The sequence below is a fragment of the Dipodomys merriami genome, unplaced genomic scaffold (assembly GCF_024711535.1).
Source record: "Dipodomys merriami isolate MVZ:Mamm:240054 unplaced genomic scaffold, mDipMer1.0.p SCAF_6, whole genome shotgun sequence".
Taxonomy (NCBI): Eukaryota; Metazoa; Chordata; class Mammalia; order Rodentia; family Heteromyidae; genus Dipodomys; species Dipodomys merriami.
The window spans coordinates 10,806,249-10,831,928 of NW_027206179.1; the positions used below are offsets into that span (position 1 = coordinate 10,806,249).

Consider the following 25,680-nt stretch of genomic DNA (forward strand, 5'->3'; position numbering starts at 1 on the left):
TGGGACACATGGCTGTTACAGCCTGGGGAGCTTCTGGCCTAGAATTGGGGCACACCCAAAAAAGGACCCACCTTGTATACCCAGGGCCCAGCGGGCAGAGACCCCGCCCTGCACCCCTGCCTGTGAACAGGAGGCCCTGGATAAACAGAACACACAAAATGTCCTGAAACATTTGGCCACCAGCAAAGGTAATTAGCTCATGAGGCTCTAGAATGTTTCTCTCTGCAGGAAAATGTCACCCCCAAACAGATCAGTTGATGCCTGGTGCCGGTAGCTCACACCTAGCTACTCAGGAAGTTGAGGTCTGAGGATGAAGGTTCAAAGCCAGCCAGGGCAGGAAAGGCCATGAGATCTATCTCCAATGAACCAGCAAAAGGCCAGAAATGGAGCCGTCTCAAGTGGTAGAGTGCCAGCCTTGAACAACAACAATAAAAGCTAAGGGACAGCACTCAGTTGAAACCCCAACCTCAAGTGGGCCTCCCCATCACACCCCTCAGCTTGCAAAATCGATGAGCATTTTAGAATTTGATAGCAAGTCCTCCCATTGTCCTCTGGGATGAGGGGCTGGGTAGTCTCATGCCTGGCCAGCAGGGGGCGCACACCACCTCAGTAATGTCTGCAGCACTGAATGACAGAGCCTGCCCTAATACTGATCCCAACCCAGCTGAAACCTGGCCTGGTGCTTGTAGAGAAGCCTCTTCTTCCAGAACCAAGAGAAAATGCCATTCTAGCCAGGGTCCTTCACGCTGCCTTGGCTCCAATGGGGATGTACACCAGGATGTACTCAGCACAGGGACCTCTAAGCTGCTCGATGGCGGTGGGGTGGGGCAGGGGGAGAGGGGGCAGCTTCCAGGGTGCAGACGGACCCACAAACCCCACCAGAAACGTGTGTTTCAGATCATGGATGTTTAAGTGCTCTGCAAGTTCTTCCTCTCGCCCTCCTCCATTCCTTTTCCTTTTCCCTTCTGCTCCCTGTCCTCCTCCCCTGCCCCCCTTCAACGTATGGACATGTTGACATAGAAAGAAGTATGGGAATTATGTGAGCAGATTTTCACAAAGAACCAGAACCCCACCAGCCCTCACACACACACACACACACACACACACACACACACACACACACACACACACACACACACACACACACACACTACATTCATCAGCTTTCTGTGACTGTTATAAGCACCTGAGATATGCTGCTTATAAAAGCAAAAGGCAGCTAGGCGCTGGTGGCTCACGCCCGTAATCCTAGCTACTCAGGAGACTGAGATCTGAGCATTGCAATTTGAAGCCAACCCAGGCAGACAAGTCTGTGACTCTTATTGCTAATAAACTACTCAGAAAAAAAAGCCAGAAGTCGCTCTGTGGTGCAAGTGGTAGAGTGTTACCCTTCAGCAAAAAGAAGCTCTGGAACAGTGCCCAGGCCCAAGTTCAAGCTCTAGGCCAGGTCTAGCTCAGTCTGGAGGCTTCCACCTATGGGCACTTGGTCCTGTTGCTACTTCCTGTGGCAAAGGGGTGAGGTGGGGTGGGGCAATGCTATTCTTCCCATGGCCTGAAGAGAAAGGGAGAGAAAGGAGCCAGGGTCCCACAATCCCCTTTGAGATCAGCCCCCCAGTGACCTAAGACCTGCCACCAACCTAGTTCTTTTTCTTTTTCTTTTCTTTTTCCAGTGCCAAAGTTTGAACTTGGGGCCTATATACTTGTTAGATAAATGCTCTAACCATGAGTCACACATCCAGCCCTTGTTTGCATTGGTTATTATTATTATTTGCCAGTTGTGGAGCTTGAACTCTGGGCTTGGGCGCTGTCTGTGTGCTCTTCAGCTCAAGGCAAGTACTCTACCACTTGAGCCACAGCACCACTTCTGGATTTCTAGTGGTTTATTGGAGATAAGAGTCTCACGGAGGGCTGGGAAGGTGGCTCAGTGGAAGAGCGCTTGCCTTGCATGCCTGAGGCCCTGGATTCGATTCCTCAGCACCACATAAGCAAAAAGAAAAAAGCCAGAAGTGGCGCTGTGGCTCAAGTGGTAGAGTGCTAGCCTTGAGCTGAAGAGCTGAGGGACAGCGCCCAGGCCCAGAGTTCAGGCCTCCCCCCCCAAAAAAAAAAGAGTCTCACGGAGTTTCCTGCCCAGGCTGGCTTTGAACTGTGATCCTTAGATCTCAGCCTCCTGAGTAGCTAGGATTACAGGCATGAGCTACTGGTGCCCAGCAGCATTGGTTATTTTTGAGATAGGGTCTCATTTCCTGTCCAAGTCTGGACCTCTATCTGCGTATTTTAGGTTTCCCATTATAGTTGAGATGACAGGCATGTACCACCACACCTGTCTTCTTTCATTGAGATGGGGTCTTGGCGACTTTTCTTCTCAGGCTGTCCTAGAACAGCGGTCCTCCTGGGAGGACTTACATAGCTGGGATGACAGCTTGTGCCCAGCTATGGATTGAAATGGAATTTTGTGAATGTTTCTGCCCAGGCTGGACTCAGAGCATCCCAATCTCAGTTTCCCAAATAGCTAGGATTATAGTGGGGCAGGCACTGGCCCCGGGGCAACTTCTTCACCCTTCATGTCTTCCTCCTCCTCCTCCTCCTCCTCCTCCTCTTCTCTTTATTTTGTGGTACAGGGTTTGAACTCAGGGCTTTAAGTCTGTTCATCTTTCTCGCTTACCACTGCCCTCTACCACTTGAACCATGCCTCCAATCTGGCATTTTGCTGCTCAATTAGAGATGCCATCTCCCAGATGCTTTTCCATAGGCTGGCTTTGAATAGAAATCCTCTAGATCTGTCTCTTGAAAAGCTGGGATTACAGGTGTGAGCCACAATGCACAAGTTTTTTTTAAGCTTATTTAAAATTAAATGTTTTTATTTTATTTATTATTATTATTATTATTATTATTATTATTATTATTATTATTATTATTGGGTCCATTCGTGGGCCTGAACTGTGGGCCTGGGCGCTGTCCCTCAGCTCTTCAGCTCAAGGCTAGCACTCTACCACTTGAGCCACAGCACCACTTCCAGCTTTTTCTGCTTATGTGGTGCTGAGGAATCGAACCCAGGGCCTCATGCATGCAAGGCAAGCACTCTGCCACTGAGCCACCTTCCCAGCCCTCAAAATTCTTGACTTGGTTGTAAAATAGTACTTTTTCAGTGTTTAAAATATAAATGTTTGGAGCTGGGAAGGTGGCTCAGTGGTACAGCTCTTGCATGCATGAGGCCCTGGGTTCAATTCCTCAGCACCACATAAGCAAAAAGAAAAAAAGCCGGAAGTGGCACTGTGGCTCAAGTGGTAGAGCGCTAGCCTTGAGCAGAAGAGCTGAGGGACAGCGCCCAGGCCCACAGTTCAGGCCCCACGTCCAGCAAAAAAAAAAAAAAAAAAGTTTTGAAAACCCATGAGAATAGCACAATAAATTCCCTTACAGTCCCAACCTACATTCACCAATTAACATTTTGCTGACTTTGCTTTATCTCGTGTGTGTGTGTGTGTGTGTGTGTGTGTGTGTGTGTGTGTGTGTGTGTGTGTGTGTGTGTACACCATGGTATTCTATTTCTCTGTGCAATGAAAATGTGTCTTCCAGGTGTCCTGCACTATGCACCTTCTAACATCAAGGGCATTTGATTACATAAACTCATTACAATTTGTAAACCTGGAAAATGAGATAAATTAAATGTAGATACATAGTCTTGTTAAATGTATAGTCCATATTCAGATTAGTTTAGTTTCTCTAAACATGTGCTGTAAAACATACTTTTTAGCCAGGATTTAATCCAAGATCACCCCCTGCGTTTAGTTACTGTAAGGTTTGGATGACCATTCCCTGGGGCTTGAACTTGGGGCCTGGGTGGTGTCTCTGGGCTTGAGGCACAGATCCACTTCCAGATTTTTGCTGCTTAATGAAAATAAGAGTCTAACGGACTTTCCTGTCCGAGATGGCTTCGAACTTCGATCCCCAGATCTCAGCCTCCTGAATAGCTGGGCTTACAGGTGTGCGCGAATTGCAGTTTCTTTCAGGAAATCCATTCCCTCCCGCCAACCCTCGGATCCGCCGGGATTCAGCACCAGACTCCCCTGGACAGCTCAAAAAGTCAAACCCTTCCGGAACCATTTCTCGGTGGTCCATGTTTCCCGTCGGAGACACTTGGTGGGTGAGTCCACCGCTCCGCGGGAGGAAACTACTTTCTCCCGATGGTGGGGGGGTGGGGTCGCAGGATGAATGTCAGCCAGAAAAGCCAATGAGACTTGGGTATCGGCCAGCGGTGCTCGGAGCAGCCAATGGGCGCGGTGGGGGGCGGGGCGCAGGCCGCGGCGCGCTGAGCCGGGGTCTCGCCCGGTCCGCGGCGGCGGCGGCGGCGGGGTCGGCACCGCGCGGGCGGTTGGCGGCGGGCGGCAGCTGCTGCGGGCCGGGGGCCTGGCTCAGGTTCGTGTGCGGTTGGGGGTGAGGACGGGGCGGCGGGGCGCAGCCTGGAGGAGGGGCCTGGCGGACTCTGCTGGCCGGTGAGGCGAGGCCCGGCGCCAGCGTCCGGCAGCGTGGGGTATCCAAAAGGCGCTCAATTAAGTGCCGAATGAATGAATGAATGAATGAATGAATGAGCGGGCCCGCCTCCTCCGCGGCCCGGGCCCACCAGCCCCCAGTGTGAGAGCGCCCAGACCGCCCTCAACACCGTCGTACGGGCTGGGGCGTCCAGACACCCCGTTGGTATTTATTGGGCGCCTACTGTGTGCCTCCATAGCCTGGAGGGAGGGGCGGCTGCAGACGGCTTTAGATCAGTAAATCCCCCTGCTCCTCCAGCCCGAACACAAAACAGAAGGAGAATACCGCTAGGACAGGGGCTGGAAGCGGCCAGGTCCTTCCCCCCCCTCCCCACACACACCCAGGAGGTCTGAGCTGAGACCCTAAGGCCTGAATTGAAGCCAGGAAGTGGTTGTTCGAAGGAGAGGAGGGCGGGCTTGGTTGGTAGGGAACCGTAGATAAGGAAGGAGCTGAGGTTCTTGCTATTAGCAGTGATGATTTTGGGATCCAGGGTAATGTTTCCGGTTGGGGCCGTTGAGTCTTGTATGACGAGGTTCACAGGCATCGCTGGCCCATTTGTTCTGTGCCAGGTCTTGGTATTGGTGGACAGGAAGGTGATGGTTTAGAGTGGAAGTTGGCCAGGGAAGGAGCTGGGGGCAGTGAAGTAAAGGTGAAGGACACATCCTTGGGGAGTCAGAGGAGAAGAGTGTTGTAGACAGCACCACCTGTGCATAGGGCTTGGGGTAGGAATAGGTTTGGCACTTTTGTGGTATGAGAAAGTTGAGTGTAGGCTAGGGTCAGGCAGAATTCAGCTATGCCAAGCCTGAGCCTTTCAATGAAGAGTTGGGATTCTCAGCTGGACTCTTATGGTTCACACTTGTGATACTAGCTACTCAGAAGGCTGAGATCTGAAGATCAAGGTTCAAAGCCAGTCCAGCACACAAAAAGAAAGAATTAGGATTCTATTTCAGGGGCATGAGAAACCATTTGCAACAATGGAGGGAGGGGGTCCTGCTCTGTGCCTGGGCAGGCCTAATATGTCTGCTACCAGGCTTACATTGCTACTGACCCTTTGAAAGATGGCCAGGAAGCAGAATTTCAAATTTCATTTAATTTGGATCACAGTTTAAACAGATAGGTATGGTCAATGGTTTTGTGTGTATCCACTGGTACTGGAACTTGAACTCAGGGCCTGGGCACTGTCTCTTAGCTTTTTTTCACACAAGGCAAGTGGTGACTTGAGCCACAACTCCACTTTCCATCTTTTTTGGTGATTCATTGGAGGTAAGAGTCTCATGGACTTTCCTGCCAGGGCTGGCTTCAAACAATGATCCTCCTATCTCCACTTCCTGAGTGGCTTGGATTACAGGTGTATGAATGGGGGATGGAGTCTAGTGCCCACTGCGATGGGACAGCTCCACCCCTAAAGCTGACAGCTAACACTCATCCTGGTATTCACAGTTGCGGCTTGCAAGCATGAGCTCCCAGCCTTGTGGCTGGAAGCGGTAGCACCTTCTGGCACCTACGTCTGCGTCTGTCTACACATGGTTTGGCATCTCAGTGACCGGCACATCCTAGGCCACCACCATGGTGAAGCTATTAGTAGCCAAAATCCTTTGCATGGTGGGCGTGTTTTTCTTCATGCTGCTGGGCGCCCTGGTCCCCGTGAAAGTCATCCAGATGGACTTTGAGAAGGCCCAGCGCTCCAAAAAGGTTCTGTCCCTCTGTAACACGTTCGGCGGTGGTGTCTTCCTGGCCACGTGCTTCAACGCCCTGCTGCCCGCCGTGCGGGAAAAGGTAAGGTCCTTGGCACCTTGGGGGTCCAGGGGTTCTGGTCTTTGACCCTGTTAACATGCTCAGAGTGATAGAAAGGACAGAGTGCCTTGCTGTGTGACTGCACGTTGGCTGCTGCCCCTCTCTGTGCCTCGCTGGGTAATCAGGCTGTGCATCGCACCTGGGTCAGGACCACTGAGGAGTCCAGTGGATGGTGATTGTCTAGACCAGTCTGTCCCCTTTCAGATACTGGATTGTCTTGAAAGCAGGCACCTGACGGTTGTGGTGTGTGTGTGTGTGTGTGTGATCCTGGCTACTCAAGAGACATAGGTTGGGGCTGGGAAGGTGGCTCTGTGGTAGAGTGCTTGCCTTGCATGCCTGAGGCCCTGGGTTCGATTCCTCAGCACCACATAAGCAAAAAGAAAAAAGCTGGAAGTGGTGCTGTGGCTCAAGTGGTAGAGCGCTAGCCTTGAGCTGAAGAGCTGAGGGACAGCGCCCAGGCCCAGAGTTCAGGCCCCATGACCGGACCCCAAAAAAAAAAAAAAAAAAAAGAGACACAGGTTGCAGTGACTGGGATCCAGGCTGGCCTAGGGAAGTTAGTGAGACCCCATCTCAACAAAACAAGCTAGTGTGGTGTCAAACACCTGTCATCAGAGCTATGTGAGAACACTTATGTAGAAGGAATTGCAGCCTTGAGGCAGTGTTCAAAATAGCTCGGGATGTTGGGGCCTCGCAAAGGAATAAGGACACCAGTGTGAACCAGCAAGGCACAGTCTCCTGCTGCGGAAGGGTGTGCATTTGCCAACAATCAGGCAAGCAAGCACTGGAAGCAGCCCGGCTGCTCCCTTCTTATCCCTCATCCACAGGCCCCGCCTCTCTGCTCCCATTGGCTGGGCTCAGGCTCAAACTCTGCAAAAGAATAAACAGGATATAGTTAAAAATCAGGAGCCTCGGGCTGGGAAGGTGGCTCAGTGGTAGAGTGCTTGAGGCCCTGAGTTTGATTCCTCAGCACCACATAAGCTGAAAAAGCCAGAAGTAATGCTGTGGCTCAAGTGGTAGAGCGCTAGCCTTGAGCTGAAGAACTGAGGACAGCGCCCAGGACTGACCAAAAAAAAAGGAGAAGGATGTATGTAACTAAAATAAAATTAACAAAGGGCCAAAGCAGGAACCCTTCAGAAAACAACATTCTCTCAAGATGAACAGAAAGGAAGCATACTTTGATAGAAAAGGTGCTTCTCCCAAAGCAGGGGCCGGGGCCTGCTGAGGGCCGCCTGACTCCTGGCTGATTGCGGACTTCAGCAGTGTCATCTTCATGGGGGCGGGACTCATCTTGCAGTCTGGATTTGAAGGAGCTCCCCACCTCTGGCCTTCCATCCTTCCATCCCTCCCTTTTCCCTCAGGCTCAGTGAGGAAGGAAGAGAAAGAGTTATCTGTGCTTTAAGGTCTGTGTTACGTTTAGGTTTGTATTGGAGGGGGTTGTTGGATAGCCCCAACATATAGCCCCTCCCCACTGCCACCCTAGCTTTTTTTTGGGGGGGGTCTGGTCGTGCGGCCTGAACTCTGGGCCTGGGCGCTGTCCCTCAGCTCTTCAGCTCAAGGCTAGCGCTCTACCACTTGAACCACAGCACCACTTCCGGCTTTTTTTCTTTTTTGCTTATGTGGTGCTGAGGAATGGAACCCAGGGCCTCAGGCATGCAAGGCAAGCGCTCTACCACTGAGCCACCTTCCCAGCCCCCTTTTTTTCTTATTGTTGGTCATGGGGCCTGAACTCTGGGCTTGGGCGCTGTCCCTGAGCTCCTCAGCTCAAGGCAAGTGCTCTACCACTTGAGCCGCAGCACCACTTCTGGTTTTCTGAGTGGTTTATTGGAGATCCGAGTCTCATGGACTTTCCTGCCCAGGCTGGCTTTGAACCACGATGCTCAGCAACTTCCTGAGTAGCTAGGATTTCAGGTGTGAGCCACCAGCACCCGGCTTGATAGGAGTGATTTTGTGTGAATGGAAGGCCCTGACTTAGCTGACCTTGGAGGTCATCAATGTGGAAATGACCTGGGTCTGCCTGGCCTAACAGGCAAGCTGCTGTCCTCCTCTTGGAGGACACTTGTGGGCCTCAATGACCCCAGTGGAGGCTGTGGGGGCCTCTGGTGGCTTCTCTACAGCCTTGTGCTGCGGCCAGGGTCTCATCTGCCCCTGGGACACAAACACCAGGAGATAGGAGGGGACATGCTGTCATGACTGGGGGTTTCTGCCTTGAAGAGGTTGAGGATGCTGTGCAGCACCCTGCAGGGCTCAGGATGCCCAGGTGTCATTGCTACCTGTCGTGAAAGCCACTGGGCACTGGTGGCTCACACCTGTAATCCCAGCTACTCAGGAGGCTGAGATCTGAAGCCCATAGTTCAAAGCCAGCCTGGGTAGCAAAGCCCATGAGACTCTTATCTCCAATTAGCCCCCCAAAAAGCTGGCAGTGGATCTGAGGCTCAAGTGGTAGAGCACTAGCCTTGAGCAGAAGAGCTCAGGGACAGCATCCAGGCCCTGAGTTCAAGTACTAAGACTGGCACGTGTGCACTTGTGTGTGTGTGTGTGTGCAAAATATCCTCAGACATTGACATGTGTCCCTTGGGACAGTCACACTATTTAGGACCACCACAAAAGTATTTGGGGATGAGAGTACATGTGTGACTCTGTGTGTGTGTGTGTGTGTGTGAACTGATGATGAGCCATAAGTGTTTCTCTAATATGGCAAGTCCCTGGGGGGCTGTGAGCTGGAATGCAGGCTCGGGTGCGGAAGGGACATGCAGAGAACAGCTCACAAAACATGGGGGACTAGAGCGGCCCGGTCCTCAGACCCCAGAGAGACCAGGGCCCACCTAGGCGGAAAGCCAGGGCCAGGGGCCCTCTGACACCAAAGCTGGAGCCCGTGCTCCCCAGTCCTACTGAGGCCAGGCCATGCCTGGTGATTCTGTTTTTAGATATTCTATCAATTTAATGCTGGTTCTGGCCTCAGTCATTGCCAGCCACATGCCCAGGACTGGCTGACAACATGAGGCCCATGTCTTCCAAACTTGCTCTGGGAAGTTCTCAGAGGGCTCTGGGGCCGGTCAGGAGACATGCCAACGCTACATAGTCACTTACACATGTCCCCAATAATGGCGAGGGGGAGAATTCTGGAAGCAGAGCCCTTCCCACATGGGCAGCAAGCAGGCTGTCACTGCCATCCTGAGGACCAGCCACCCAGGATGGGGGCCTGGGCTGGCGCACACGCGTGCACGTGCACGTGTGCATGCACACACACGCACTGCTCCAGAGGTTTGAACTCAGGGCCTGGGAGGTAAGAGTCTCACAGACAATCCTCCAATCTCAGCCTCCTGAGTAGCTGGGATTACAAGTGTGAGCCACTGGTGCCTGGCTGGCCTTTTTTATTTTTGTCAGTCGTGGGGCTTGAACTCTGGGCCTGAGCGCTGTCCCTCAGCTCTTCATCTCAAGGCTAGCGCTCTACCACTTGAGCTACAGCGCCACTTCTGGCTTTCTGGTGGTTTATTGGAGACAAGAGTCTCATGGACTTTCCTGCCCGGGCTGGCTTTGAACTGTGATCCTCAGATCTCAGCCTCCTGAGTAGCTACGATTACAGGCGTGAGCCACCGGCGCCCAGCAGCCTTTTTTATTTTTTTATGTTTCCTTTTTCTTTTGTCAGTCATGTGGCTTGAACTGTAGGCCTGGGTATTTTCCCTGCGCTCTTCAGCTCAAGGCAAGCACTCTACCGCTTTAGCCACAGCACCACTTCTGGTTTTCTAGTGGTTTATTGCAGATAAGAATCTGATGGAGTTTCCTGCCTGGGCTGGCTTTGAACCATGATCCTCAGATCTCAGCCTCCTGAGTAGCTAGGATCACAGGCGTGAGCCACCGGCACTCGGCATTTTTTTTTTTTTTCGGTCATGGGGCTTGAACTCTGGGCCTGGCTGTGTCCTTGAGCTCTTCAGATCAAGGCTAGCGCTCTATCACTTGACCACTTGAGCCACAGCACCACCTCCAGTTTTCTGGTGATTAATTGGACGTTCCTGCCTGGGCTGGCTTTGAACCGCGATCCTCAGATCTCAGCCTCCTGAGTAGCTGGGATTTATATGTTTTTATTTTGTGATTTTGAGATGGGTCTTCCATGCAGCCAGACTGGCCTGGAACTCTTGCTCCTCGTGCCTCAGTCTCCCAGGTGCCAGGGTGCCAGGTGTGGCCACTGCCTGCTCTTGGGTGCTGCTGAGGCCTGGCCTCCCTGCCTCTCTGCGTGTCTTCTGGGCAGGCCCTTCATTGTTCAAGCCGGCAGTCCTTTACAGACCCCTCTGTAAAGGCCCTCGCTGCAGCTGTGTCCGCATTGACATGCTAGGAGATAGGACCTGCAATGTATGATCTGGGGGTGGGGGATGGACGACAATTACTATATCTGAGCCCTTTCAAATGATGCCGTGTTCTGTAGTTCCAGGTGGCCTTACCTCGTGGGGGCCTTTTGATGTCCCAGCAATGGGATCTTTGGTTTGGTATCCATCTTGGTTTTGGGCAGTACTTGGGCTTGAACTCAGGGCCTTGCATTTGCTAGGGAGCCCCACACCCCCTCCAACCCTTTTGCTTTACTTTTCAGGTAGGGTCTTTTTTGCTTGGACCAGGCTGGGTCTACCATCCTCCTCCCTATGCCTCCAGCATAACTGGGATCATGGACACAAGCTATCACACCCGACTTAGTGGTTGAGATGGGGTCTCTCACCTTTGGCTCTGGGCTGGCTTTGGACAGTGATCCTCCTGATAGCCAGCCTCCCAAGTAACTGGGATTACAGGCCTGGTGGCCCATACTGGGCCCTCAACTTGCGGCCTTGGGCCGGTGTGCAGATGCGCCTCACCGGCCCTGCTGATGGCCTGTCCCCCGCCTGTTCCCCTGCAGCTCCGGCAGGTGCTGAGTCTGGGCCACATCAGCACCGATTACCCGCTGGCCGAGACGCTCATGCTTCTGGGCTTCTTCCTGACGGTCTTCGTGGAGCAGCTGGTGCTGACCTTCCGCCGGGAGCGGCCGTCCTTCATCGACCTGGAGACCTTCAACGCGGGCTCCGACGCGGGCAGCGACTCTGAGTACGAGGGCGCGGGCGCGGGGGGGCGGGCGCTCTTCGCGGAGCCGCGCGGGCACGCGCACGCGCACGCGCACGGCGGCCTGCGGCTGCAGGAGCTGGCGCGGCCCGGCCCGCTGCGGCTGCTGGGCCTGGTGTTCGCCCTGGCGGCGCACTCGGTGTTCGAGGGCCTGACGCTGGGCCTGCAGGAGGAGGGCGAGCGCGTGGTGGGCCTGTTCGTCGGCGTGGCCGTCCACGAGACGCTGGTGGCGGTGGCCCTGGGCATCAGCATGGCCCGCAGCGCCGTGCCCCTGCGGGACGCGGCCAAGCTGGCGGCCGCCGTGAGCGCCACCATCCCGCTGGGCATCGCGCTGGGCCTGGGCATCGAGAGCGCGCGCGGCGTGCCGGGCAGCGTGGCGTCCGCGCTGCTGCAGGGCCTGGCGGGCGGCACCTTCCTCTTCGTCACCTTCCTGGAGATCCTGGCCAAGGAGCTGGAGGACAAGAACGACCGGCTGCTCAAGGTGCTCTTCCTGGTGCTGGGCTACGCCGTGCTGGCGGGCATGGTCTTCCTCAAGTGGTGACGCCGCCGTCGTGCGCGCCCCGCCCGGCCCGTGACGTCATCGAGCGGCGACGCCGCGGCGCCTGCGGCACGTGGTGCCGGCCCCTCCCCCCCCATCCTCGGGCCCCGCTGGACCGGGGGCTCCCAGGACCCCGGGCCTCGGCCTGGCCCTGCGCCCCGAGCTCGCCTCGGAGCGCTGACGCCGCCTCCAAAAGAAATTTACCAAAGCCATAGGGCCGTGGCAGCCGCTCACCAAGGCGGGGGGCGGGCGGCCAGGTACCATCCACCCAGGACCCCCCTCCCCCAGCCACGGACAAGGACAGGAGCAGCAGGCCCAGCGTGCGCCCCGAGCCCCAGCGGCCACCGTCAGAACCTCAGGAGGCCGCTGGGCCCCCACGCACCCCCCCCAGGCCTGTGTCCTCCAGCCCTGTGTTGCTGAGACCCTGCCCACCTCCAGCACTCTAGACCCGGGGGGTCGCGGGAGGTTTGTGCCACCGCAGCGCAGCCCCAATATGGGGCATCCATTCCGTAATTAGAGGGCTCTGAGCCTCCCGCCTCGGGAGGGTCGTGAACCCCACCCCCCACTCGGGGCATGCGTGTTCCCTGAGCCCTCCGTAGAGTCCCTCTTCTGCCCCCTCCCCCCACTTCTTCTGAGGCTGTGGGGCTGCTGGGCCCAAGGATGGGCCCCGGGGCCTGGCCTGGGGTCCACACCCTTGTAGTTCTCAGCACTGCCTCCCAGGGCCTCCTCATGCAGGACTTGGAGCAGGCCAGGGGGCGGCCCCTCGGCACCCAGAGACTGCCTCACCCCGGGGTGCAGCCCAGCGGGAGGCGGAGGCCCCAGTGGGCCTGGAGGACCAGCCTGGTGCCACAGCAACCCTGCCACCCGACCTGTCGCTGAGCAACCCCAGCCAGCCTCTGGAACCCAGAGGCCACGAAGCTGTGTCGCCCTGGGAATTTGCTGCGCCCAGCTCCGATCCACCATAGCCTCGGCAGGTTCTTACGGCCTTTACTGCCCCGCTGTCACCTGGAGCCCAGGCCTGGACTGCAGTCCTGGCCACTGAGGCCACCTTGTCTCTCAGGTGTCCACGCTGCCTCCCCCCTCCACACAGGACTTCTTTCCTGTGCCTGGCACTGGGCCACCCACTGCCCTGTCCACCAGGGGCTGACCCTATCTGCCTGGGGCCCTGGGCCTGGCCTCTGCACTCTGTCCAAGGCCAGGTGGGCCGCCAAGCTTCGGGACACATGAACTTGGAAATGACCTCAGCTCTCCCTTTGGTCCCCCCCGGAATCTTCCGGAAGCCAGGGTGAGTGCCTGGACGCTTGTAAATAAAGGAGATTTCAACCCCACCTCTGGGCACTGGGGGTGTGTTACCGCCCTTCCCCCAGGAGGGCCCCTACCTGTTGCCATGGGAGCCTCCTCCCATCCTGGTTCAGGTCATCCGCCCTGGAGAGCTGCTGCCCGCACAGGGGAGGCATCCAGGGAGGACTGGGCTGCTGGGTGTGGGAAGGCATCTCCCTCTACTGCTGAAATGCCAAAAGCACAATGTAACTGGCCATCTGCCAGCCCTTTGGCACGGTCCTGGAAACACCAGAAAGCTTGTAGACCTGGCTGCAAGAGCTTGCTGCCCCCCCCCACGTGGTGCAGAGGTACCCCAAGTCCCGTCACACTGGCCACCTGTGCACCCTTGGGCCCACCGCCTCCTCAGGGCCCCGGCACAGCTGCGAAAGGGTTCCACAGCCCACCTGCCGCCACTTTGCCTCAGGTCTCTCTGCCTTAAAGCCTAACAAGGCTGCTCAGGTTTGGGCAAAGCCCAGGCCATGACTATGCGACCTGCCTGCTCACCTGCCACCCTCTGCCCTGGCCAGCAAGGTCCTGTCCCTGGGCCGACCCCTCCTGTGGGCTGTGGTCAGCCCTGGGCTCTGTGCCCCTGGGGGCCTTGGGGAGATGGCGATGGGTCTCTCAGCTCCTGCACTTTGATAAAGGGACGCACACGTTGCTGTGTTGGGGGTGACAAGTGAAATGGAGGCAGGAAGAGCAAAGCTTGATCCCTGACAGGTCCACATCCGGGCTTTCAATTCAGAGCCTCCTTGAACTTCTTAGCCAGATGCTGTGCCAGCTGATCCATGCTACCAGCCTTTTGGGCTTATTTTTCATTTAGGGCCAAACGTTTGTCTATGTCAGCCTGGACCACAATCTTCTTACCTAGGCCTGCATATCTGGGATGACAGCTGTGGATCAGTGAACCCAGCTTTTACTGTTTGAGATGGGGGGAGGGTGTCTTTCAAACTTTTTGCCCAGCCTAGCCTCCAATTATAATCCTCCTGCCCTCCTCCTCCTAAGTAGCTGGGGTTGCAAGCTGGGAGATCCTTAGGCCAGGGTCTCCTCGAGGTCTTAGCACCCCCTCTAATAGCATGTACCTGGTGACTAACTTGGATAACACTGAAATCACAAGCTAGGTGCTGGTGGCTCATGTCTGTTACCCTAACTACTCAGGAGGCTGAGATATGAGGATCAAAGTTCGAGGCTAGCTGGACGGGAAAGTCCCTGAGACTCTTAATTCTAATATAAACTACTTAGAAAAAAGCCAGAGGGGCTGGGAAGGTGGCTTAGTGGTAGAGTGCCTGCCTTGCATTGCATGAGGACCTGGGTTCAATTCCTTAGCACGACAAGCAGAAAAAGCCAGAAGTAGTGCTGTGGCTTAAGTGGTAGAGCGCTAGTCTTGAGCTGAAGAGCTGAGGGACAGTGCCCAGACCCAGAGTTGAGGCCCCACGACCAGCAAAAAAAAAAAAAAAAAGGCTCAGAGACAGAGCGCAAGCTGAGTTCAAGCCCTAGGACCAGCAACAAACAAACAAAAAACTGGGATCACGCTGCAATCGGCCATGGAAGGCAGCTACATCTGTGCAGTTTCAAAACCTGGAAAATTAGGTGGCTCCTTTGCGGAGGTCCTTTATTGACTGTGACTCTCAGTTGAGGTAACTGCCTCTGCCACCCCCGCCCCCACCCGGAGCCCTGAACCCTGTCTAGGCTTCTGTGACTGAGGGAGCCCCCTGGGGCGCATACTGCGCCTGGTGGGAATTACTGTGGGGGGCGGGGCCAGTGGGGCGGGTGAGGGGAGATAATGATGGCGTGTCTGGCTTGTGTTGTGCCATGTTTGTGCACAAGTTATTAGCGTGGGTGGGTAGGGATGGCACAAGGCAGCTCCTGCTCCCAGCTCCCTGCAGACTGAGCCTCTTGGGGCCCAGAGAAGCGGGCGGGGGGGGGGGGGGGGGAGGATGGGTGGCCCTCCCCTCCCTCTGCCCTGCCTTCCTGGGGGCCCTCACCGGGGCTTTCCTGTTCATACTTCTCAGCCATTCTGGTCCCTCTGAGCCAGGCTGCAGGCAGTCCTGGGGGTGGTTGCTGCAAGCCAGACGCTGGTCTCTGAAGACTCAGAGCACACGAGGATCACGTGCCAAGAGGCTAGATCGCCAAGGGGGAAGAAAGGGTCCCTGTCACCCAGTCAGACCAGGTGGCCTTCAGACACATGACCTGTCACCTCAGTGCTGTGAACATAGCAGCCCAAGCAGCTTCCTTGTTCTAGGCAGTGGTCTAGAGTTCAGATCTCTCCAGGCTCCCAGGAAGTGCCAGCTCCATTGGGCTGGGGAGTGTGACCTTCTCACCGCCTTCACTTCAGGGCCTCTGCTGGCCACGGGGCATGGCAGCAGGCACTGTGGGCATCGTGGTCCTGCCGGGTGCCGAGCAGGGTCTCCGGCCGCCACCCAGTCCAAGGCAGGAACAGCACCATCGTAACGGTCGCTCATGTCCAGACCTTTCCTTGTGATAGTCAAAATGGCTGGGTTCTCTGTAAGGAGACGCAAGTATCAGAGTTAATTGTTAGCCTGCCAGTGGTAGGAGCTTCGGTCATTGCCCGCACCCCTTGTGTGTACTGAGGTGTGGGGGGGAGGGGGATGAAGGACATGTCTTTCTTGCTGTCCTGCCAGCTCCTGGAGATGCCAGGGGGGGTCGGAGATGCTATTTGGTGGGTTGTTTTGATGCCAGTCCTGAGTCTTGAACTTAGGGGCTAGGCACTGTCCCTAATTTTTCACTTAAGATTGGTGCTCTACCACTTGAACTGCAGCTCCACTTCTGGCTTTTTGGTGGTTAATTGGAGATAAGATTCTCATAGACTTTTCTGTCTGACCTCGCTTTGAACTGCAATTCTTGAGTCTCAGCCTCTTGAGTAGCTAGGATTACAGGACTGAGCCACTGGCACCCAATTCTATTCGGTGCTTTTTTTGTGTGGGGGGGTGGGGGGGGTGGGCGTTGGTACTGGGGCTTGAACTCTGATCCTGGGCGCTGTCCCTCAGCTCTTTAGCTCAAGGCTAGCGCTCTACCACTTGAGCCACAGCGCCACTTCCAGCTTTTTCTGTTTATGTGGTGGTGAGGAATCAAACCCAGGGCCTCATGCATGCAAGGCAAGCGCTCTACCACTGAGCCACCTTCCCAGCCTATTTGATGTTTTGGAATGGGGTTTCACTGTATGACCCAGGCCAGCCTCAAACTCACAGTCTTCCTGCTCCCACTTCCAAGAGCTGGGAATACAGTTGTGTACCACAACATCTGATTAAGCCTTTGTTTTGTTTTGTTTTTTGTTAGTTGTGGGGTTTGAACTCAGGGCCTGCGTGCTGTCCCTGACCAATTTTCCTGAGCACCACTTCTGACTTTTTGGTGGTTGATTAGAGATGAATCTCATGGACTTTCTTGCCCAGGCTGGCTTTGAACTGAGATCCTCAGATCTCAGGCTCCTGAGTAGCTAGGATGACAGGTGTGAGCCACCAGCGCTTGACCCTATTTTTGTGCTTGTTGTTTTTGTTGTTTGTATTAATGTATATTAAGAACTCTGGGCCTGCCACTTGAGCCACAGCGCCACTTCTGGTTTTCTGGTGGTTTATTGGAGATAAGACTCACGGACTTTCCTGCCTGGGCTGGCTTTGAACCACGATCCTCAGATCTCCTGATCTCCTGAGTAGCTAGGATGACAGGCCCCAGCCACCGGCACCCAGCGAACCTAGTCAGTTTGAAAGGCAAGTTGGATGTTGACAAATGATCTCCTTATTTTAAAATATCGATGCCAAACTTCAAAAAGCATCGGCAATCTTTGCGGGCCAAACAGGCCTGTGATGGCCTCTCCCAAAGTCACAGGAAGCCTCTGCCCACACGGCTGCGTTAATCCAAGGAACCCAGAAAGGAATGGAGTATGAGGGGTGCCCCTTCCCGCCCTGTGGGCGGTACTGGGGGTGAGGAGGTCCCACAGGGCTGCGGGGCCAGAAGAAGAGCCTTGGGGTGAATAGCTGTAGGAGGGGCTGTAATATAAGACCCCTGGGAGGGGGCCTCTAGCCGTGACAGGAAGGAGGGGTTTCTAGTTGAGGCCCTGCCTCTTCTTCACTGTGCCACCTTGAGCAAGTCACTTACCCTCTCTGGCCTTCAGTTTTGATGAAAGAAGAAGCAGTGGCCCCTCAGTGGTCCTCCGTGTGTGCAGGAGCTCTCGTGGGGTTCACTGTGAGGAGTTAGCATGGATGCTGAGCATGTCGGGATACTGGAGGGGCTGGGGAGACCAAAGGGGGTTTCTCTCCCTGCCCAGAGTTCTCAGAGACTCCCCCAAAGGGAGAGTAGGGTGTGAGGGCTTCTGTGGGGGAGTCTCGGAGGGACCCCCAGATTCCAGTGCTGGCTGCTCAGCCTCCCCAATGTCTTGAGTCACACCATCCCTGTGTCCGGGTGGCTGTGTCCACCAGCCAGCCGTGGACTGAGCCTGTGTCCACCCTGGTTTGGGAGGCAGAGCGAGGAGGGGCAGAGGCCTGTACCCCGCTGGCTCGGAGGCTGGAGCCTGGCCTGGCAAACTATAAATAGCAAGGAGGAGCTCGGAGCTGCTGCTCTGCCCACTCTTCCTACGCATGAGTCAGCCTGCCCGGCCTGGGTGGCACCCGAGGAAGCAGAGCCCAACCCAGGGCCCGCGGTGCACAGGAGACGAGCCAGCGCCCAGCGCCCTGTGCCCTGTGCACAGCAGCCCCGTGCAGGTGGGCATCGGGCACACGACACAAGAAACCACAAGGTGCAACCCGAGCCTCTTACAGGCGGGGAAACTGAGGCTCCGTGGTGTGCTTCTCTGGCACAGCATTGGGCCAAAGGAGCTCTGTGTGCCTACGTGGCTCCTGTGGCTGAGAGATGAAGGCTGGGTCACCATCTGGGACCCCAGGCAGCAGTGGAAGCCATGGAGAGCGTTAGAGCACAAAAGGTCGTGGTCAAGAGTGAGCGTTGGATGCCAGGAGGCCGGGCTGGGCTGAGTCAGGGAGACAGAGACACAGTGGCACGTCTGGGTCCCAGGGCCCCAGCAGGAGGGAAGATGGTACACTTGGGGGGCACGGCCAGGTCTCTAAGCAAGCAGGAATGGTACCCCCCCATACACATCTCAGCCAAAGCCATAGAAGCTGGACAGTGGGAATCAAGGAGCTGAGAGCCGGGGTTCCCACACCCCACAATGGGAGCTCACCACCTCCCTCGCGAGCTTCTGGCCACCCAAGGCTCTGAAAAGCCCCTCTTGTGGCTCCTGAGGGGCCTCAAGATTTCCTAGGAAAGTATAATTCACAGTAGCTGTGGACTGCCTCACTCCCCCCTGCAGTGGCCTGCTGGACCTCCACGGCCAGTCTTTCCTGTGACTCTGCCTAGACGAAGTCAAGATAGGCCATCCACCTCCTGGTCTTCAGGAGAGAGGCGAGGGGCCTGGCTTCTTGTCATTTTTACCTCTGACACACAGAGTCACACAAGCAGGTGCATCCCAAAGAGAAATGTTTATTCCAAACCAGGCATCGTAGCACCCGCCTGTAATCCCCACCATCAGGAGGACCGTGGGTGTGAGGCCAGCCTGGGCTATCTAAAGAGACTCTCAAAACGAGAAGCCAGGCTCCAGGGGCTCACACCTGTAATCCTGGCTACCCCGGAGGCTGAGATCTGAGGACTGAGAGCCAAAGCCAGCCCAGGCAGGGAAATCCGTGCGACGTTTATCTCCAATTAACCAACAAAAAGCTGGTGTGGAGCTGTGGCTCAAGTGGTAAAGCGCTAGCCTTGGGCAGAAGATCTCAGGGACAGGACCCGAGTGCAAGCCCCAGGACCGGGGTGGCCCGTGCGTGTACACACACACACACACACACACACACACACACCTGACACAAGAAGATAAAGCCCTCTTCTTTGAAGCTGTGTCCGCCCGGGTTCCCACTAGTCCCGGCTTGGAGCAGGACCCCTCAGCCGCCCCGCTGCCCTGACCTCTCCCCTGCCCCCGGGGGTGTGGGCGGGGCTCGAGGCCCCGCCCCCGGCCATTGATTGACGGACGGATGGATCCCCCACATTGGGATGTCCCGGGGCGCTGCCCAGGGACCCCCGCGTCTCAGAGGAGGAGGCAGGAGGTGAGGAGGTGAGGTTTTGCGGGGAGGGGGGGGGGGTCTGGGGCCGTCCCCCTCCCCCCATTCCCGCAGTCGGGGGTCGGTGACCTTGGGCGGGGCGGGGCGGGGCGCGGCGGGGGCGGGGCTGCGCGGGGGCGTGGTCGGCGCGGGGGCGGGGCCTGCGCGGGCGTGACGGCGGCGGCGGCGGCGGCGGCGGGCGGGGGGCGCCGCGGAGCCGAGCGGACACCGAACGCATCCGAAGAAGAGGAGGAGGAGGAGGAGGAGAAGGAGGAGGAGCAGCGGCGGCGGCGGCCAGGTAGGCGGCGGGGTCGGTGCTGGGCCCGCGCCCGGCCTCGCGGGCCTGCCCGGGCGCCCCTTCCCCCCCACCCCGGCCGACCCCCGCTGCGGGCCCGCCCCCCCCGGGGCTGACCCGGGCTGTCCCCTCGGGGGGCTCCCTCCGCGCGCCATCTGCGGTGCCCACCCTCCCGACCCCGGGCCGATGGAGCCCCTCGCCCCGCTCAGGACCCCCCCCTCCGCCAAGGCCCTCCCTGAACCCCGGGAGGCCCGGCCGCGCCCCCTGCCCTCCCCCTGCCCCCCAGCCTTGCCGGGAGCACGCCCGTCCTGCGGGACCCCTCGCCGGTCAGGGACCCCCGCGGACGCCGCCCCCAGCGCCCCGGGCTCGGGCTTCCGTGCCCTGGCTGAGGTTGCTCCCACCTCCCGGGGCCCAGCCTGGCGCTCACTGGCCGGCGGACTCGGGGTCCCCGAGGCCTTCCGGGCCCGGGCTCTCAGGGTGCGCTGCCTGGCAGGGCCAGAGCCCCGGGGCCCTGCAGGCGCACAGGGTGGGATTCGAACCCTGCCCTGCCTTGTCACCTCCTCGCTCTATGACCTTGAGCCAACTCCTCCCACCCCCCAAAAAAAATTCAAGTTCAACGCCCAGGACCACTCCACCCCAGCGGGGCCAGAGGCCCATGACGGGGGCCACTGCGCCTGCGCTAGCTTACAAACTGAAGGTCCTCACGGTGGCTCCCAGGCCCCCGGGGGGGCCCCTCCCGGAGGACACCCCAGGGAGTGGAGGCTGTGGCTCACAGCACCCCCAGGGAGCCTGAATCCCCCCTTCAGCGACCTCGATCCCCAGGCTAGTGGTGACAGTTTCGATCTGCACACTGGTGTGCCCACTTTTGGGGTGACCCCCTGGGAAGTGCAGTGTTTGCAGAACTAGATGACTCCCCCCAGTACCCTCCAGCCGCCTTCTGGGGTGCAGAGCATGCAGCCGCACACCTTCCTGCCAGTCACAGAGTTAGTGCTCAGCTCCTACAACTTTGCCTGTCTCTGGAGCGTGGGTGTCCGCTTGTCCCTTTCAACCCTTTTCTTTTATGCCAGTCCTGAGTTTTGAACTCAGGGCCTGGGTGCTATCCCTTAGCTTTGTTGCTCAAGGCTGGCGCTCTACCACTTGAGCCACAGCGCCACACCTGTTTTTTTTTTGGTAGTTCATTGGAGATAAGTTTCTCAGACTTTTCTGCCCAGGCTGGCTTTGAACCACAATCCTCAGTTTTCAGCCTCTTTCCTGAGTAGTTGGGATTACAGGCGTGAGCCACTGGTGCCAGCCTCTCCCCCGGCCTTTGATCATGGTTGCCTTTGATCATCCATCCTTACCCCCCATCCCCCAACGGAGCCCTAGGGGTTGTAATAATAACTGTTCCTCGCTATCTACCGGGCTCCTCCGTGCCAGGCCCTGTCTACGGTGCGTATCACAGCTTCCAGCTTCCTCACAAGCTGGGCGTGTGAACAAAACTGACTTGAATCTGCTTATTCCGGTTCCTACTGCAGTTTCACACGGCAGGGTCCTGCCCGCTTCTGAGGTCACCTTTCCCCCCTGTGACCCAGGGTCAGGACTTGCCCATAGTGCCTGGGAGGGAGGCAGGGAAAGCTTAGAAACAGATTCCTTGTCTCCACCTCTGCCTAGATGTATTTGCCTTCCTATGCCCCTTCCCTACAGTTCTTCCCCTCCCATTTCCAGCCCTTCAGGAATCTGTGTGCTGTGTGACCTTCTGAGATTGCTAGACCTCTCTGAGCACAAAAGAGAAGAGGACTCTCTCCTTCTCATAAAGCATGTCCAGAGAGCAGGTGGCCAGAATGGGCCTCACCGTGCAATGAGGAGCTTTATCTTTAGCTTCAAGCTTTTGGGTTTTGTTTGTTTGTTTGTTGTTGTTCTTGTGCTTGGTCTACGAGTTCCTGTCTCCCTCAGGGATGGGGGGAGCGGGTGGGGAGATGACACTCTAGGAGATGAAGGACGTGGTTGGCAGCCATGCAGTGTAGATGCCAAGGGCTGGGGCTCCTGTTCCATGCCGTTAGGGGAGCTGGAACCCTGAAGTCTGCATTTGAAACCCTCTTCCTCCCTCTCCTGTACTGCCAGGGTTCAGATGCTCAGGCCATCAAGGTGATTTGCTGAGCTGGTCACACTACACAGGTGCCGAGCAGTGCCTGGTTCTCATAAACCAGATAGGGACGAGGGGAAGGGGGGGGGGGAGAAATGGCCCAGCTGGTATGGGAGGGGGCGGGGAGGGCTCAGGTACTCAAGCACCCCTCCCAAGCCTCTTCCCACTCCCAGTACCCTTGGGGAAGAAGGCCCCAGATTTTGTTAGAAGCTAAGCCAAAAGGGGCTGGCACCCAGCCCGCCTGTGAGACAGAAGTGCTAAGTCAGCCCGGCCTTCCAGAAGGGCCTTCTAGGACACCTCCTCCTAGGAGCCCCCCCCCCCCCGCCCCATTTCTGCATCCCAGTCCCCTGGCAAGCTAGGCGGCCTCTGACCATTGTCTCTGCACAGGGTTCACCTGGGGTTCTTAGCAGCTAGCCCCCCCAACCCCCTCGCGGTGCCCACTCGGCCTCAGGAAGATGCCGGAGCAGAGCAACGATTACCGCGTGGTGGTGTTCGGCGCGGGCGGCGTCGGGAAGAGCTCACTGGTCCTGCGCTTTGTGAAGGGCACGTTCCGGGACACGTACATCCCCACGATCGAGGACACCTACCGGCAGGTGATCAGCTGCGACAAGAGCGTGTGCACGCTCCAGATCACAGACACCACGGGCAGCCACCAGTTCCCCGCCATGCAGCGGCTGTCCATCTCCAAGGGCCACGCCTTCATCCTGGTCTTTTCCGTGACCAGCAAGCAGTCGCTGGAGGAGCTGAGCCCCATCTACCAGCTCATCGTGCAGATCAAGGGCAGCGTGGAGGACATCCCCGTGATGCTGGTGGGCAACAAGTGTGACGAGACGCAGAGGGAGGTGGATACCCGCGAGGCTCAGGCCCTGGCGCAGCAGTGGAAGTGCGCCTTCATGGAGACGTCGGCCAAGATGAACTACAACGTGAAGGAGCTCTTTCAGGAGCTGCTCACGCTCGAGACCCGTCGCAGCATGAGCCTCAACATCGACGGCAAGCGCTCCAGCAAGCAGAAGAGGGCCGATCGCATCCGGGGCAAGTGCAGCCTCATGTGAGCCCCGAGGCCCGCCCACCGCCGCCGCCGTCATCATTGTCATCGACATCTCCTCGGCCTCCGCTGCCTCCTCTTCCTCTTTCTGAGTCCTCCCTAATCCATGTCTTCCTCCATGTTTCCCTCCTCCCCCCCACGGGCTTCCTCCCTCTTCCTCTTTCTTCCAGGTCTTCTTCATCTTCCTCTTTCTTTCCTTTTCCTTTTTCTTTTTTTTTGTTGGTCATGGGGCTTGAACTCTGGGCCTGAGCGCTGTCCCTCAGCTCTTCAGTTTAAGGTGAAAGCTCTGCCCCTTGAGCCACAGCGCCACTTCTGGTTTTCTGGTGTTTGTTTGTTTGTTTAATTGGAGATAAGAGTTTCACAGCCTTTCCTGCCTGGACTGGCTTTGAACTGCAATCCTCAGATCTCAGCCTCCTGAGTAGCTAGGATTATAGGTATGAGCCACCATACCTGGCTTTTCTTTTCTTTTCTCTCCTTTCCTGTCTCCCTCCCTCCTACCTTCCCTCCCTCCTTTCTTTCCCTCTCTCCTTCCTTCCTTTTTTCCTTCTCTCCCTCCTCTCCTTCCTTCTTTCTTTTCTTTTTGTTGGTGTGCTGGTCCTGGGGTTTGAACTCAGGGCCTGGGCCCTGTCCCTGAGTTAGTGCTCTACCACTTTGAGCCACAGCTCTATTTCTGCTTTTTGGTGGTTCATTGGGCTCACAGACTTTTCCTGCCCAGATCCTCAGCTCTCAGCCTCCCGAGTAGCTAGGATTACAGGCGTGAGCCACTATTGCCTGGCTTTTTCATCTTCCTCCTTGATCTACATCCTCCTCCTCCTCTTCCTCTCTCCTTCCTATTTCTCTTCCTTCCCTCCTTCCTTGTCCCACACCCTAGCTGGCCTGGGGCAGGGATGGGGCCCCCATCTGCCTCCTCCTCACTAGGACACCCATCTGTTCCCTCCCACACCTTTCTGTCACCCCCTGTTCTGTCTGTACCCCACCCCTGAGTGCTGGAGGTAGGCCTAGGCCCCTTTGCCTGCAGATAGGAAATGAAATGGGGAGCCATCCAAAGGAGCTGGAACTGGGACTAGACAGGCAGGCCTTCCTTCAGCTCAGCCCCTGTCCCCCCCCCCCCCGCCATCCATCTGCCCCTCCACCACATTGGATCACTGTGACCTTGGGGGGCTGGGGGAGGTGAAATGCACAGCGACCTCAAAGTCTCTTCTTCCTGTCTTCTCTTCACTCTGGGACACACGTCCACCCATCCCTCATCCTTTGTGACCTCTGACCTGTGCTCCCCCCACCCCAGGTCCCAGAGCACCCCTTTCACCCCATCTGCACACTCGGGGTGGAGGAGCCCCATGGGATGGGCCTCAGGCCACCAGGCAATCACCAAGGGCCTGCAGCAGCCTGGGCCAGCCATCCGTCCCAGCCCCGGCCAGCGCACAGCCACCACAGGAGCCTGGGACTGGCCGGGTTGGCTCCTCCGAGGAGGCAAGAGTGGGGGGCAACCCTCCACGGACCCCCGGCACCCTTTCCACCCAGGATCGCCCCTCTGTGGAGACAGAGACACTGGCCTGACAGCAAGTCATCGCCAAACCCCTCGGTGGGGACCTCAGGGTGCTTGGTCAGGGGGGCGGGGTGCAGGGCCTGGCCATACGTAAAGCAAACATGCATTGGGGGGGCAGGGATGGGAGTGGGCACTAGCAGGCCCCGGAGACAGACTGTCCCAGGCTTGAGTACCTGTAGCAGTGAAATTTGGGGGACCGGGCACACCCATGAACCCAAGGGTGTGCGAAGGTGGGTGTGAGCGTGGCATGACTTGGTGTGCGTGGGTGCGTGTGTCTATCTGTCTGTCCACAGATGTTAGGCTTTTATGCCAGTCTGGACAGAAGGAGGACGTAGGGCATTGTCCTGGTGGGGAGTGTGGCGGCATGTATTGCTGGCTATCAGCAGGGCCAGGTGTGTCTGAACTGTAGCTCTGTGCCCATTCCAGGCTGTGGCCCGCTAACTCATGGCTCAAAATCTGTATCAGTCAGCTAGTGCTGCGTAAGGAGTGATTGCCAATGTAGCACTGGTATGACACCCTGTAGGTGTATTATCTTGGAGGTTCTGGGGAGGCCAGAGGCCGAGGTGGGCCCTGATCTGGACTCTTGTAGGCTGTGATCACAGTGCTGGCTGGGCTGGGGTCTTCCCCTGGAGAAGCAACAGTGGAGAACCTGCTTCCAGCTCCAGCTACTGTGCCTTGTGGATGCCACACGGAAGACCTGAGCCCCTTACCGGCTGGCTGTGGCCTTGGGGCCTCCTGTGGTTTCTGGCCATGGGGACTTCTCCATAGTGGGGCTGGAAACATGGCAAGAGAGAGAGAAAGGACCCTTATAAGGGCGAATGTACTTGTTCTGGAGGGTGAAGAGGCTGTGTGTGCGCATGCCTGTGTGCACTTGTGTGCATGCCCTGGTCTCATGGAGGTGGGGCACTGTCTCTGAGTGTAGCTGACCCCCTTGTCTTTTAGCCAATCTGGAGGACCCAGCAGCTGGTGACCCCTCCCCCCCCACAAACCCACTGCCCCCAAGTGGCTCCTGGCTGGACAGGGGCTGCAGCCCTTACTCAGGGACACACCCTGATAGCACAATCTCCCGGGGGAGGGGGAACCCCTGGCCTCCCCAGGGTCTCCCCTGTTCCAGCCTGCCCGACCTGGTGGGGGCAGGGAGGGCGGTGTGAGGAGGGCCCGGAGCCTGCCCCGGCTGCTGGCCGTGACACCTGGACATCCCTGGTGCTGGGGACCCTGCCAGGCCACACTTGTGGTGACCCCTGTCCCACTTTTCCCCACCCCGCATGTGGGAGCCCCCCAACCCTGCTGTGGGGTCCATGTAGCATTCGCTCTAGACATAG

General features: G+C 57.2%; 2 protein-coding genes across 2 annotated transcripts; both read left to right on the forward strand.

The window, feature by feature from the left end:
• The first annotated feature begins 4,312 nt into the window (after positions 1-4,312).
• On the forward strand, positions 4,313-13,259 carry LOC138813920 (zinc transporter ZIP3-like). The gene is made up of 3 exons (XM_070002514.1): positions 4,313-4,413; positions 5,968-6,303; positions 11,201-13,259. Exons 2-3 carry the CDS (start codon positions 6,094-6,096, stop codon positions 11,939-11,941), a joined length of 951 nt encoding a protein of 316 aa, XP_069858615.1. The 5' UTR covers positions 4,313-4,413; positions 5,968-6,093; the 3' UTR covers positions 11,942-13,259.
• A 6,299-nt stretch (positions 13,260-19,558) lies between these two features.
• Positions 19,559-25,680, forward strand: LOC138813923 (GTP-binding protein Di-Ras1). The gene is made up of 2 exons (XM_070002518.1): positions 19,559-19,648; positions 22,155-25,680. Exon 2 carries the CDS (start codon positions 22,223-22,225, stop codon positions 22,817-22,819), a length of 597 nt encoding a protein of 198 aa, XP_069858619.1. The 5' UTR covers positions 19,559-19,648; positions 22,155-22,222; the 3' UTR covers positions 22,820-25,680.